General features: G+C 45.6%; 1 protein-coding gene across 1 annotated transcript in view; it reads left to right on the top strand.

Moving 5' to 3' along the window:
• Positions 1-12,228, top strand: part of LOC107107704 (glypican-3-like) — a 50,676-nt gene extending 38,448 nt beyond the window's left edge. Inside the window, exons 4-5 of the mRNA XM_015408017.1 lie at positions 10,004-10,137; positions 12,099-12,228. Coding sequence (XP_015263503.1) covers positions 10,004-10,137; positions 12,099-12,228 — 264 coding nt within the window. The remainder of the gene's footprint in view (positions 1-10,003; positions 10,138-12,098) is intronic.
• Positions 12,229-13,221: the final 993 nt, after the last annotated feature.

Here is a 13,221-nt window from a genome sequence, read left to right as displayed (position 1 = left end):
AATTATTTTCCTGTTTTGTTAGTGGGAGCCACCATGTCTCGTGCTCTGATGTTACAAGGGAACTGTGTGTCTTGTTTAGTGCTGCCTTTCATTATTCCTACAGTCTCTTTTTTTTCCTGGGAACTTGGGGAAACCTGGCAACCTCTTCTGCACTCAACCCCATCTCAACTGATCCCATTTTGACTTCAGCACACTTTATTGTTTTCCATTTTAAAGCTACAGCTGTAGACTCTGGGAAAGAATGGACACAGAACATGACAGTATCTGCTGATGATCTTAGGAGGCAGTGCATTCCAGAGAAGGTGTCCTACAAGAAGTGGTAGACCTCAACCGTGTAGTGTGTATTGGACTGGTTTGTGCTGTCCTATTATCTGGTAACTGTGGGTTCAAATCCCCACCCTGGCATGAAAGCCAGAGTGATGTAGCAGTTTGAGTATTGAACTGGGACCCAGCAGACCCAAGTTCAAATTCCTACTCTGCCACCATGGCAGCTTGCTGGAGGGCCTTGGGCCTGTCACACATGCTCAGCCTAACGGGGTTGTTGGAATAAAATGGAGAACAACAATATAAGCAGCCTTTGGGTCCCCATAGGGGGGAGGGAAGGTGGGATATAAATGAAATAAAGCTCCTAGGGATGCCAGCCTCCAGGTGGGGCCTGGGTATCTAATAGAATTACAGCTGATCTCCAGAGATCAGTTCCCCTGGAGAAAATGGATGTTTTGGAGGCTGGGCTTTATGGCACTGAACCCCATTTAGGTCCCTGTTTTCCCCCGGCTCCACCCCCAAATCTTTAGGAATTTCCCAACCTGGAACTGGCAACTGTTCCCCCCCCAACTGGTGGCCAGAGGGAGGGGACCTGACAATCCTCAAAACTCTCTGGGTGATCCAATCAGATGCTCTCAGCCTAACCTAACATACACAGCAGTGTACAGTGTCATGAACTCCCTGGAGGGAGCATAGAGCAAAATGTACTAGGTAAGTTCAGGTGGATAGCTGCGTTGGGCTAAGCAGCGGAACAAGGTTTGAGTCCAGTGGCACCTTTAAGACCAACCAAATCTGTTAAGCATCTTCATAATGCTGTATGCTAAATTACTGCCCATCCTCTATCCTATATGTATGGATGGGTAATTTCCATTTCACTGTCTCTGAAGCAGTGTGCTTGCACATGAAAGCTTATACCTTGAATAAAACTTTTGTGGTCTTAAAGGTGCCCCACTGGACCAAATGTATACAGTATACAAAGTGTTGGGAATGTCTTGTCCTTGTTTATTTTTAAGACATAAGCTCACATTTCTCCCAGTTAGATGCTATTCCAGGTAGGTGATAACAAAAATCAGCACAAAATAACAGCTGAGGAGTGAGATTTATAATTATGAAGGGCTGGGAAAGAAGGGTAGAGAGAGTGTACAGTACTAAAACCTGGGACTATTCAATGGAATAAATTCTCAGCCTGTGAAAGAGTCCTTCTGTCCACAATGTATCATCACATTCTATACTGCACGTTCGTCTGTTTCATGAATCTTGGACCTGCCGTTCACTGTGCTCTTTTCATAAACTCACAGGTATAGCAGAGACGACTGTGGGCATATGAGGTGGGCTGGAGTCCACAGAAGTGTATGCAATAGAACCTGTTTTGTCTCTGGTTTGTTGCTAACAGGCTGGCATGGCTGCTTCTCTGGAACCTTGCTGCCCTAAGATGTGGTAACAGCTACTTTTCTGCACAGTATTTTTTTAAAGTAAAAGATGACAGACCTGTCCTCCATGAATTGGTTCCAAGTTCTCTGAGGCTGAGCCTTGATCGCCAAACCAGAGCCTCCATGTTCAGATGCTTCTGCGTATCAGGTGCAGAGGAGGAGTAAGGACCTGCTTGCACACTTTCTAGCATTCCTTCACTCGCTGATGTAGGAAACACAGTTAGCTGCGCACTTGGTCTTAACCAGCACAGGCTGTTCTTATTTACTTGCATCTGAAGTGGCATGCCATTCTCTTTTTAACTCCCCAATATCCATAAATGCATGAACAGTATGGAACGAGGTGCTTCACTTTTGAATAACTAGCAGCGTGCAGCTCTTGCTCACTTCTGTGTTCTGTGTGATGGTTCCTTGGGGAGATATTGACCCTCTTTGGTGCTTATAGTGCTTATTTAAGCAAAGTTTCTGCCTCTGGCTCGGTAAGGGTGCCAGAGAGAGAGAGAGAGAGAGAGAGAGAGAGAGAGAATAACAGCACCTGCAAGAAAAGAAGGGGAAATGTCAAGGGGGGGGGAGACCAGGGAGGGAAAGCAGCTGCAGAGGGAAGCGATTCTGGCATGCAGGATTTCACATGCCATGACAGTGCCAAGGAGATTGTCAGCAAGAGCCCGCTAGGGTATAAACCAGTAATTAAGACACAAGTCTCCTGACAAGTTTCCTGGCTATTGTGTAGCCTGTCGGCTGCCGCTGCTGTTAACAGCAGTGTGGAGGCATTAGCAGAAGATGTAATGATGGGATGAGTCTGCCCAGGGCAAAATACGGGCTATGGCTCAGCTAGACAGGGTTGCGGGTCCCCAGGTCCCCTGCTTTTGGGGGCTTCTGCCTGCTGCTGGCCAGCAGGGGACACATCGCCCCCAAACAGCCATGTCCAGCCACGATGTCCCCAACATGATGATGTCAACCGGAAGTGATGTCATCACGCTGGTGACGTCATATGCAACACTCTGGTTTGAGGGCAAAACTCAGTGTAAATTTGCCGTCATCGTGTCACTGATGTCCCAGAATGCCCCCCAGATTCCCCTGCCAGTGCAGCGAGGGGATCTGGGAACCCTAGCGATGGAGCATCTGCTTGGCATGCAGGAGGTCCCATGTTCAATCTCCAGTTAAAAGGACCAGGCAATGAGTCATGAGAAGGACTGATTCAGGACAAAGGCAGCTTCTTGAGTTCAAGACTGTAGGTCTGGGTAGCCTGGCAGAGGATAGTTGAGCAGACTCCCAATACCCAAGGGAGCTGACTTCTACTTGTAGGAGTTCAAAATGTATAGGTGCCACATCTTTGACCACATTTAAGTGAAATCCTGGAAATGCAAATGTCAAGTAGCATTAAGATGGGCTTGCCTTGTAGAGGGGAAGGATAAGGGGGCCGGAGCAGAGCAGTTCAAGCCTTGCCTAATGCCACTTAGTGGCTTCTCAGGACAAGAGGTGCCGCTGGAACTTGTCTCTGCAAGGTAGGTTCTAATGTAAAGATCACCATAACAATCAAAGTCCAATAAGAAGTACAAATAGCAGCAAACTTGAATGGAGAGAGGTGATAGTAAAAGGCAGTGCGATATAAAAGCAAATGTTATGGCCCAGGTAAGATTTTCAAGAGATCAGCACCACCAACAAAAACAAACTTCTGTTGCTCATTGGTTACCACGGAGGCAGATTAACATTTATTATCATGCATTTTAAGGGTGGGGGGAAGGGAAAAATCCTTTTACTACTTTAATAGATTATGGGGAAATATTAACTCCCCCCCCTCCTGTCCATAATATTAACAGAGGTTTGCTTCTATACTACTATGAATACATTCTAAGTTGCCAACCAGGATGAGTGAGGTGGCATTGACACTGGAAAAAAATTGACACTGGAAAAAAAAATATTTTGCTACCATATACTAACAAGGCTGCCCTGGCAAGATCTGATTATGCAGAATCTGCGTGGAACTAAAGGTAGAAGGAAAGGCTGGTCTTCCCTTGCTCCAGTGCAGGCTTGGATGATGGGTTTAGCAAGATCTGATCAGCAAACGGGTTCCCCTCCACCTCCCGGTAAAGGCTGGAGAGCTCTTTGCTGTGCTCTGCCTTCTGTGTGCCTCTAGTTGGCTGCAGTCATAACTGCACTAAGAAAACAATGTTTTTGAAATGCTCTCCATGTGAATACAGCATGGGGCCAGCTTCAGGAGCCCTCCAGCTGACTTGGAACCACCTCCACCACCCCGATTTTGTCCCCTCACCCCCCCTCTGTCGGTGGCCCTGGCTCTGTCTCTGGAGGTCAGCTCTCTTTCTGAGACTATTTACAGGTCATTCCTTAGAGTGTCTACCTACTAGCAGCTGAGCTGCTGCATTTTGAACCAGTTGGAGCTTCTGAGGAGCCCTGCCAGTTAGCCCCATGCCACAGCAAATTGCAAACAGTGCAGCCTGAGTGCAGTCAGGGTACCAATAACCCCGTCAAAATCACACAACTCCAAGAAGAGTTGCTGCTGGTGACCTAGGGTTGCCATCCCCCAGTTCGCAGCGGGGACTCCACCGCTTTCGAGGACTCGGATCTACTGCTGGTCAGGTGGCCAGCAGGGGAAGCCCCACCTCCAAACAGGGACGTCGCTGGGTGACGTCCCAGGTGCAATGACGTCCCAGGTGCAACTCTAGTTTTGGGGCAAACTCTATGGTTTTGAAGGAAAAAAGATCCTGGCCAGAAGATTCCGGAGAAGAGGTTGGATACCTCTGCTGGCAGCTGGGTAGGACCTGGCAACCCTCAGGTGACCTAGACTGAGCTGGTAAATGGCAGAGAGGCTGCTTGTCCCGCTGTCTGTATTCCTGGATCAAGAAGTCCTTACAATTAGAGCGGTGGAATGACCTTGCAAGAGAGCCAATGTGGTGTTGTGGCTAGGGTGTTGGATTAGGATCTGAGAGACCTGGGTTCAAATGCCATGGAAGCATGCTGGACGATCTTGGGCCCATCATCACACACTGTCAACCTAACCTAGCCCACAGCGTCATTGTGAAGAGGAGAAGGATGGAAGCTGCTTTGGGTCCCCTTTGGGGAGAAAAGCAAGGTATAGATGAAGTAAGTAAACAGATGCAGTGAATGGTGAATACAATTTTGGGAAAGCAGCCAAGGGCTGCCAGATTTTTAGGATTACTCCAAAATAGGTTGGGGCAGTTATTTCTCTCTCAACATGGATGTGTGTGTATGTGTGTGTTGAGGTAGTGACCTAGAAGAAGATGGAGATTGAGGCTTGTGATGGATAGCAGTGACACCTCTCTTTTTGACATCAGTTTGCCACAGTCTTCATTGGGAGCAGTTGACACCATCAGCCTGTTCAGCCAGGAACATAAAAACAGTTCCCTAATGTCAGCTGGCATCTGCCAAAAAACCCCTCCTGTGAATGAATGAGTGAACCATCAGACTTTTGAGCGCAGGAACTGGCACACGGTGATTTACCTGTCGAAGCCTGACAGGTCTGCACAACGCATGCAGCATTAATACAGGAGAGGTTGTGCACCAGCACCTCTTACATCAAGCTCTGTCACTTGGGACTCTTTCAGCGGCTAGTTCAGATGGCCTTCCCTGTTGACTGACTCAGACTGTCAAATTGTAGCATGTGCGTGTCTAGAATTGATTGTGGGGCTTCGTCCTCTTCCTACCAGCAGCAGCCCACAGACACATGAAACGCATCCTAATATCACACCTGAGAAATATATTGAGCAGCATTTTGCGTCCATGTGCTGAGACATGAACTCCAAAACATGCCATCTGTAGTGGACCTGGCTTAGAGCTAAAGGCATCCATTTTAACTAGGCAGTGAACAGAATAATAGAATCAAATGTAGTTTTGGAGCCTTGAACATTTTTGTATGGATGTGTGAAAAAACATAAATGTTAAATATTGGGGGTTATTAGCCCACATGGTAACAGTTGCAAGATCTTTTTTGCTAAATATTGGAGCATAGCAAATACCAACAATAAAAGAACAGGCAGGGGAAAGCATGATTACACACTATTAAGCTAATGATGCTGGAATCAAAGCAAGCAAAGTGTTTTAATTAGCTGAAAGTTGCCAGTCATTTGGCTAGCTATTGGAATAACATTATGCACACATCAACAAACACCCACGTGCCCTGACCTGGATAGCCCCGGCAAGTCCGATCTTGTCAGATCTCAGAAGCTAAGCAGGGTTGACTCTGGCAAGTACTTGGATGGGAGACCTCCTTGGAATACCAGAGCCAGGAGGCGGGGGCAGGCTCTAGTCAGCCACCTCTCTGAATATCCTCTATGCCCCCCAGGTGCGCGCACACACATTCACATAAAAATTCAAAAATACAAAAAAAAGAAGAAACCAGCCAAGTATTTATACCTGCCTATGTTTCACAAATAAAGGCAGCAATGCCCTTTCTTTTGCACTATCGTGGATAATTCTCCCCTTGGGTGTCACTGCTAAGTTTTTGTGATCCTTTCCAATTATTCATTCCCAAAGATTCTTCTGTCATTGTTTCTCCACCGTGGTCATTTGTTGTAGCTGGTCCTACCCTAGCTTCTGGAGCAGGGTTTTGGTTTTTTTTAAGGAAGCTAACAGTTTTCTTTTTAAAAAAACAAAAACCTTTATTGTAATAGTTACATCCTACCTTTCTTCCAAGTGGGAACCCAATCAATTTGCATTGTTCTCCTCTTCTCTATTTTATCCTCACAACCCTGCACGGTAGGTTAGTCTGAATGTCTGTGCAGCCCAAAGTGCCACAGCGGGTTTCTGTGGCAGAGTGGGGATTTGAAACTGAGTCTCTCAGATCCTAGTCTGATACTCTAACTACTACACCACTTTAAGCAATGTTTGGTCCTTGAATAGATCTGCTGAATCTCAAAGTTTGTTCAGCAGTTATGGGGGAGGGAGGCAGAAAAAGAAGCGTTGGTTTTTATACCCCGCATTTCTCTGCCCTAAGGAGTCTCCAAGCGGCTTACAATCACCTTCCCTTCCTCTCCCCACAACAGGCGCCTTGTGGGCTAGGTGGGGCTGAGAGAGCTTTGAGAGAACTGTGACTGGCCCAAGGTCACCCTTCAGGCTTCAAGTGGAGGAAGAGTGGGGAATCAGACTTGGATCTCCAGATTACAGTCTGCGCTCTTAACCACTACACCATGCTGGCTTTCTCTGGCAGAGGTGCCCCGGGACTTTTATGGTTTGGTTCTTGATTTATGGCAAGGGAGTTAGTGGGCTGGACCCTTAATGAAATTTGTAGTCTCCAATCCCTGACATTTTAGATAATGCTAAAGGCAACATCTTGCCTCTTCCAGCCCCAACCTTCTAATGAAGTGGATAGTGGACCAGCTCCTCGAATTTCCTCTGTCACCTGAGCGCTGGTATATAGACATGTATTTTTCCTCTTGCATCATTGCATGTAAGGACCATGATGCATCTCTTCCTTCCACTTGACAGAGCTTCTGGAGAGCCAAAAGATGGACTAGAACACAGGGATTGTCCTTGGTAAATTATGACAATTGGAATGCATGTGTATTAACTTCTGAGTATGTTCCACTGTAGTTTAAGGTGTTTGAGATGTAAAGTTTAAGGTGTTTGAGATGTAAAGTTTCCAAATATTTTGAAACCACAGGGAAAATCAGTTTTCCCCCTTTTCTACAAGCAGAACTGTGCATATTCCTAATTTTGAGAGAGACGCAAAGTGCTGCATACTACTTTAGCACATGTATTTTAGTTTTTGCCATCTGAAAGAGAGAAAAAGTTGAAAATACAAAGCTGTTACTTAATTACAGTCCTGTACAGCTGAGATCCTGGCTCTTCGGCTTTGAAACGGAGATGAGCACCGCAACCCTAGAGTCGGATTCGACTGGCTTTCGAGCAAGGGAACCTTTACCTTTACCTTATGTTCCACTGTAGTTTAAGAGGGCCTGTTTGAGATGCAAAGTTTCCAAATATTTTGAAACCACAGGGAAAATCAGTTTTTCCCCTTTTCTACAAGCAGAACTGTGCATATTCCTAATTTTGAGAGAGACGCAAAGTGCTGCATACTACTTTAGCACATGTATTTTAGTTTTTGCCATCTGAAAGAGAGAAAAAGTTGAAAATACAAAGCTGTTACTTAATTACAGTCCTGTACAGCTGAGATCCTCTTCACAAGCCTTGCTGTTTGTCGCCCTGCCCGCAGAGGCAGGTGGGTAGTGAGACCCGAGATGGGGCTTTCTTGGTGGTAGCAACTTGCCTTCTCCCGTAGGGTTTGCCTAGCACCTTCCTTACTCCCCCCGCCCCGAGGCAAGCCAAATTTGTCTTTTCCCAAGCTTAACTCAAGCTTAGCTCCCAGCCTCCAGACTGTTTTTGTCAGCAACTTTTTAGACTTAAATGCTTGTTGGTAACATTTTTGTTGCTATTTATTGTTGTTTTTCATTGCCTTTAGTGCTTTAACTGTGAGCTAGGCTTGCCAAGCCCCCACTGGGGGCAGGTAAATTTCCGCCCGGGAGGCCCGTTACCCAAAGCCGGCGGATCGGGTCCCGGGGGGAACTCCACCCCCTGCTGGAGGGCGTCCCCAGCGTGATGATGTCACCCGGAGGTGACATCATCATGCTGGCCATGTTATGGGGGGGACACTCTGTGAATCAAGGGAAAACTCTATGGTTTTCCCTCGAGTCATGGTGCCCCGCCCCCAATGTGGGCGACGCGATGACATCACTTCCGGGGAGACTCCCGATGGAGCTAGGAATCCCCCTGCTTTGAAGGTAAGTCGACTTGGCGACCCTACTGTGAGCCCACTTGAACAGGTCTGGAGAAGGGGGCATACAAGTCTTCTAAATAAATCAAATAAATGTAGTCACAACAGGACTAGCACTGTATCTGACTGTAGTGCTAAATGAACATTTAAAAATCTTGAACTGAGCTGTCAAAATTAAACTATAAATGTATTCCTGGCAATATTTTGGGTTTGTCTGCTTTTTTGCATGGAACATTTCACTCATTATGAGTGGGATTTTTTTTAGAGGTCCAAATAACTTCCCATGTTTCTTTTAGAAGAAACTGAAAGAAGTCCTGGGGTCATAACAGGAAGTCTGTTTCTGATTTTGTTTTGGATCTTTCCCCTGGGCCTTCACGTTCTGAGGGACCTGCTGTAGTGCTAGATCGTCTTGGGTGGTCTTGTGCTGTATCCTCTTGCTTGCTGAAGATTGGTGTGTGGCCACCTTCTCTGTCATAGCACCTTGATAGTGGCACATTACGCTCCCGGCAACCATTTGGCTTGCACCAATTCTGTTACATGTAAGGCTTTTTAAAATTTTACCTAGGCATTTGTAATTTCACCAGTTTAATAATAATGTTCCAGAGTGTCTGGTCTCAAGTAGTTACATTCCTTTTGCTTTATAGCTAGCCCTCTATGTATGTTGGTCTTGCATTGTCCGCTTAATGGTATGTTTATAAATCCTGCTTTTATTCTACTGTGTTTTTTTAAAAAAATTAAATAATCTGCTGTGGCTTTTTTCCCTGCTGTTATTCTGGTTGAGAATGCTGCGGCTGCTGCTTGTTTTAGTGCTTGACATTTACTGCCATATTCTGTTGCAAGCTTCATCAAGGGCCATTTGACAGACAGTACTGGGCAAAAGTGATGCATATTTCACCAGTTTTGTGTTTCTTTATATTTAAACAAAACACACTGGAGTCTAAAGAGACCTAGGATGTTTAAACAGATGCAAAGAGTTCCTCAGTCATAAGAACATAAGAGACGCCAATGTTGGATCAGGCCAAAGGCCCATCTAGTCCAACACTCTGTCACACAGTGGCCAAAAATACCAGGTGCCATCAGGAGGTCCACCAGTGGGGCCAGGACATTAGAAGCCCTCCCACTGTTGGCCCCCCCCCAAGCACCAAGAAGACAGAGCATCACTTGCCCCAGAGCCCCTATCTATACCTTGTGGCTAATAGCCACTGATGGACCTCTGCTCCATATGCCTAATTCCCTTTTGAAGCCATCCATGCTTGTAGCCGCCACCACCTCCTGTGGCAGTGAATTCCATGTGTTAATCACTCTTTGGGTGAAAAAGTACTTCCTTTTATCCGTTCTAACTCGACCGCTCAGCAATTTCATGGAGTGCCCACGAGTTCTTGTATTGTGAGAAAGGGAGAAAACTACCTCTTTCTCTACCTGCTCTATCCCATGCATAATCTTATAAACCTCAAGTCATCTGATCCTTGGTCCTTTTAACTGTAATTGAAGTAGCTTGGTTCAAAATAATATGGCCAGTGGAAAGACAATGTTCAACTAAATCCTTTTGTACCATCTCTTTCAGATCGGCAAGCTGTGTGGACATTCCCAGCAGAGACAGTACAGGTCAGCTTGGTATCCAGAGGATCTTTTTGTTGACAAGAGAGTAATGAGGGCTGCCCACGTGGATCACGAAGAAACCTTGTCCAGCAGAAGGAGGTGGGAGTCCTCCACTCATCCAGTTGTCGTCCCAGACTAGGGTTCTGTTTCCGACCTTTTTCAGTATAGGGATGCTGAGGATAAGTTTGTATTTATTTCAGTTGTTCCCCATCATTCTCCCCAGTTGTGACCCGAAGGAGCTTCTGTCGGGGTCCCCAGTATGGCGCCCATGGGTGCCCGCTGACGTCTTTCCTGGCTCCCACCGAGTGTATTTAGAAAGTGGGTGGGGCAAAGTGGGGCCACCCAGCAGGGCTTCTGATTGGCCAGTGGAGATCTGATTGGCTGTGCAGGCTAGAATAGCATTATTTCGGCAGAAACTGCCACTGCATTGTTGGTTTTCTTTTCTCTCACACACCTCTTTCCCAGTGGTTTTTTTTTAATTACTCCTCTCTTACCTTTGATAGTTTGCAGTATGTTACCCCTCATCAGCCCTGCTGGGTGGGAAAGAAATGTAGAACCATATTATACATTCTCTGTGTTTTATTGCATAGGCAGTGTGTGCAAGCTGCCAGAACCTGAGTATAAGGAAAAGCCTGTATGACATAGTTAAGGGGGGGGTGTGGAGTGGAAAGAGCTCCCTTTGGTAGCATTCCAGCAGCCTGTATTTGTTTTGCTGGCCCCCAGCTGGGTACTTTACAGCTCCCAACTAATCTTGATAATAGTTTACTTCAGACGAGAGGGGATTTACTGCCTGAAAAACCGTCTGTTAAAATAAGTAACAGGAAATGCAGGCAGGGAAAAGCATTACAGTGGACCACAGATTCTGCAGGTTGCAGTGGGGTTGAGGATTGCTCTTGTGCTTCCAATAGATCTGGGATAATTTCTGCAGTTGTGTCTTCTTGCCATGATAGAAATTGCACTCAATGGCATTTCCAGCATTTTCACGGTGCTAAAGGTGAAGGAAGCTCACCCCCCCCATTCTTCTGCAAATCAGTCCGCTTGGCTAGCAGCCAGAGAAAGAGAGAGTGGTGACTGAACTTGGTGAGGTGTTGCTTAACAGCCTAGGATGGCCTGGACAACCAGATTTGACTAAAAGAGTGTGCAGGACATAGAAGTTTAAAATAGTCGGGATGGAAACAGGGTCAGATCCTACCTAAAAGTTCAGTCTGCAAGAAGGAGGGAGCCGTTTTTGCTGATTCCCCTCTCCCATGGCAGACCTTCAATCCCCCCCCCAAAAAAACCCCCTCTACTCTTGGGATTCCCCTCACTTCCTCAGGAGAAGCATTTCAGGGAGCATTTCAGATTGTAGCATGAGGTGGGGAGGTTGCACTGTACAGACTGCAGAAATTGTAGGCCGGATCCAAGCCATAATTCCTCCTACTTGATTGGGCTGGGGGTCTCCTAGAGATCATGTAAACCCAGTTTGAATTATTTATAGTAAAGGTTGCGCACACACACACGTACATGCTGAAATGGCCTGTAGGTCTGTATGACTTGCAGGCGCTGGAGTAAAAAAATGTGTGTTGCAGGGGATATTTCTACTGACAAGAAGTGCGCTGCAGTGAGTTCCTTAGTCTTTAAGGTGCTACAGTATTCTTTTGCTTCTTCTGCAGCTGAAGAAAATAGGTGCCCTTGTTAAATTGGTCATCTGGTAGTCAAATAATAAAAACTACTTTGGGATCTAAAGTCCCTAGGCATTTTTTGCCAATTATGAAATGGCACTGTAGCAGCACCTAGTGGCAAAACACAAGCATTACAGTGCAGTGTTTTGATGTCCGTCATGGATTTACCAAAGCACCTGTGTATTCCAAGCCACAGAATTGGCAGCCTCTGAAATCTGCCAGAAAATAACAGTAGTCATCCATAGAAGGTTGGCTGCATGAATTATTGCTCATAATCTCCCCTTTAAGTAGGTAACTCTGTGTTGTTTCTTATTTGGGGTTTAGCCCCACTTGTAACAGAGGTTATTTCAACTGTTTCTGCATTGTCTCCAGCTTCACTTGTTTGCTGGTTTGTTTTAGGGAACTCATCACAAAACTAAGAATGCACAGCAGTTTTTATAGCAGTCTGCCGGAGTACATCTGTAGCCACAGCTCTGTGGTGCAAAACAACACCCTTTGCTGGAATGGTCAAGAAATCGTAGAAAGGTGAGAAATATCTGATTTCTTTCTTCTTCCACCTTTTCCACTTCTAGTAATACTCCATCCTAGAATTGTTTTTTCCTGTTTTAAATAAATCCATTTGGAAGTTGTTGTCAGTGGAGTGTTTGTTGCTTTTCTAGGGGAAGCAATCCAAGATTATTCTCTGAGAAATATGCAAAAGTTCCATCTATGTCAAAATGAGGAGATTAAAAACATCACATGAACAAGGGACTTGATGAGTAGCAATAGAAATTGTAAACCTGGACTTTGTTTACTGATATTTTGTTCCTAATAAAATGTGGTCTAATGCCTTGGTTAGTGACGTAAGCTCAAACAGTATTATATTTATATGCTGCTGGAGACCAAAAGCGTTTTAGATGATTCTTCATTTCATCCTGTGGGGTGGTTCCTACTCCTATCCTACCATTTCCACTGTTTATTAATTGAAATGTTTATACCCCACTTTTCCTTTTGACTCAAGGAAGTCTTCCTCATTTCTAGACAGTCTTCTGTCAGCTTAAGTGGCTCTTCTGTTGGAAGAAGACTCCTTAGGCTGCAGAACTGCTACTTGGATCCAACCCAGTGACTGGCTAATGGTTACCATGCGAGTTTCCGTGGCACTGTGGTCTTCCTGATCTAGTCCAGTGCTCTGAATGCTGTGCAACAACGGCTAATGACTGTTGCACGTGACCTGTGTTTAGGGAAGCTAGTTCAAGGGACCCTAAAGAATCGAGGCAACTTTGTGAAACTGCAGTCTCTTTGAGGACACTTTTCCAGAGATGTTGGAAAACAAGAGAATATTTTAATGACCACTCATGGGGCAGTGGTGGAATGTGTGTTAGATGTTGATGAGGAAGTGCCAGAGCAACATGCAGAAAGGCACATTGCCAGTTTCCAAATCTGTGTGTAAAGACAATCAGTCTTACGGAATTCTTTGCTAATTGAAGGATATCACAGAATGTTGGGATTTTCCCGGCAGTTAAATCTCAAAATCCTATTACGT

This window comes from Gekko japonicus, unplaced genomic scaffold, assembly GCF_001447785.1.
Source record: "Gekko japonicus isolate JY-2015 unplaced genomic scaffold, Gekko_japonicus_V1.1 scaffold4833, whole genome shotgun sequence".
In the NCBI taxonomy this organism is placed as follows: Eukaryota; Metazoa; Chordata; class Lepidosauria; order Squamata; family Gekkonidae; genus Gekko; species Gekko japonicus.
The sequence above is the reverse complement of the archived record's forward strand: the minus strand, read 5'-3'. Positions and strand labels throughout refer to the sequence as shown.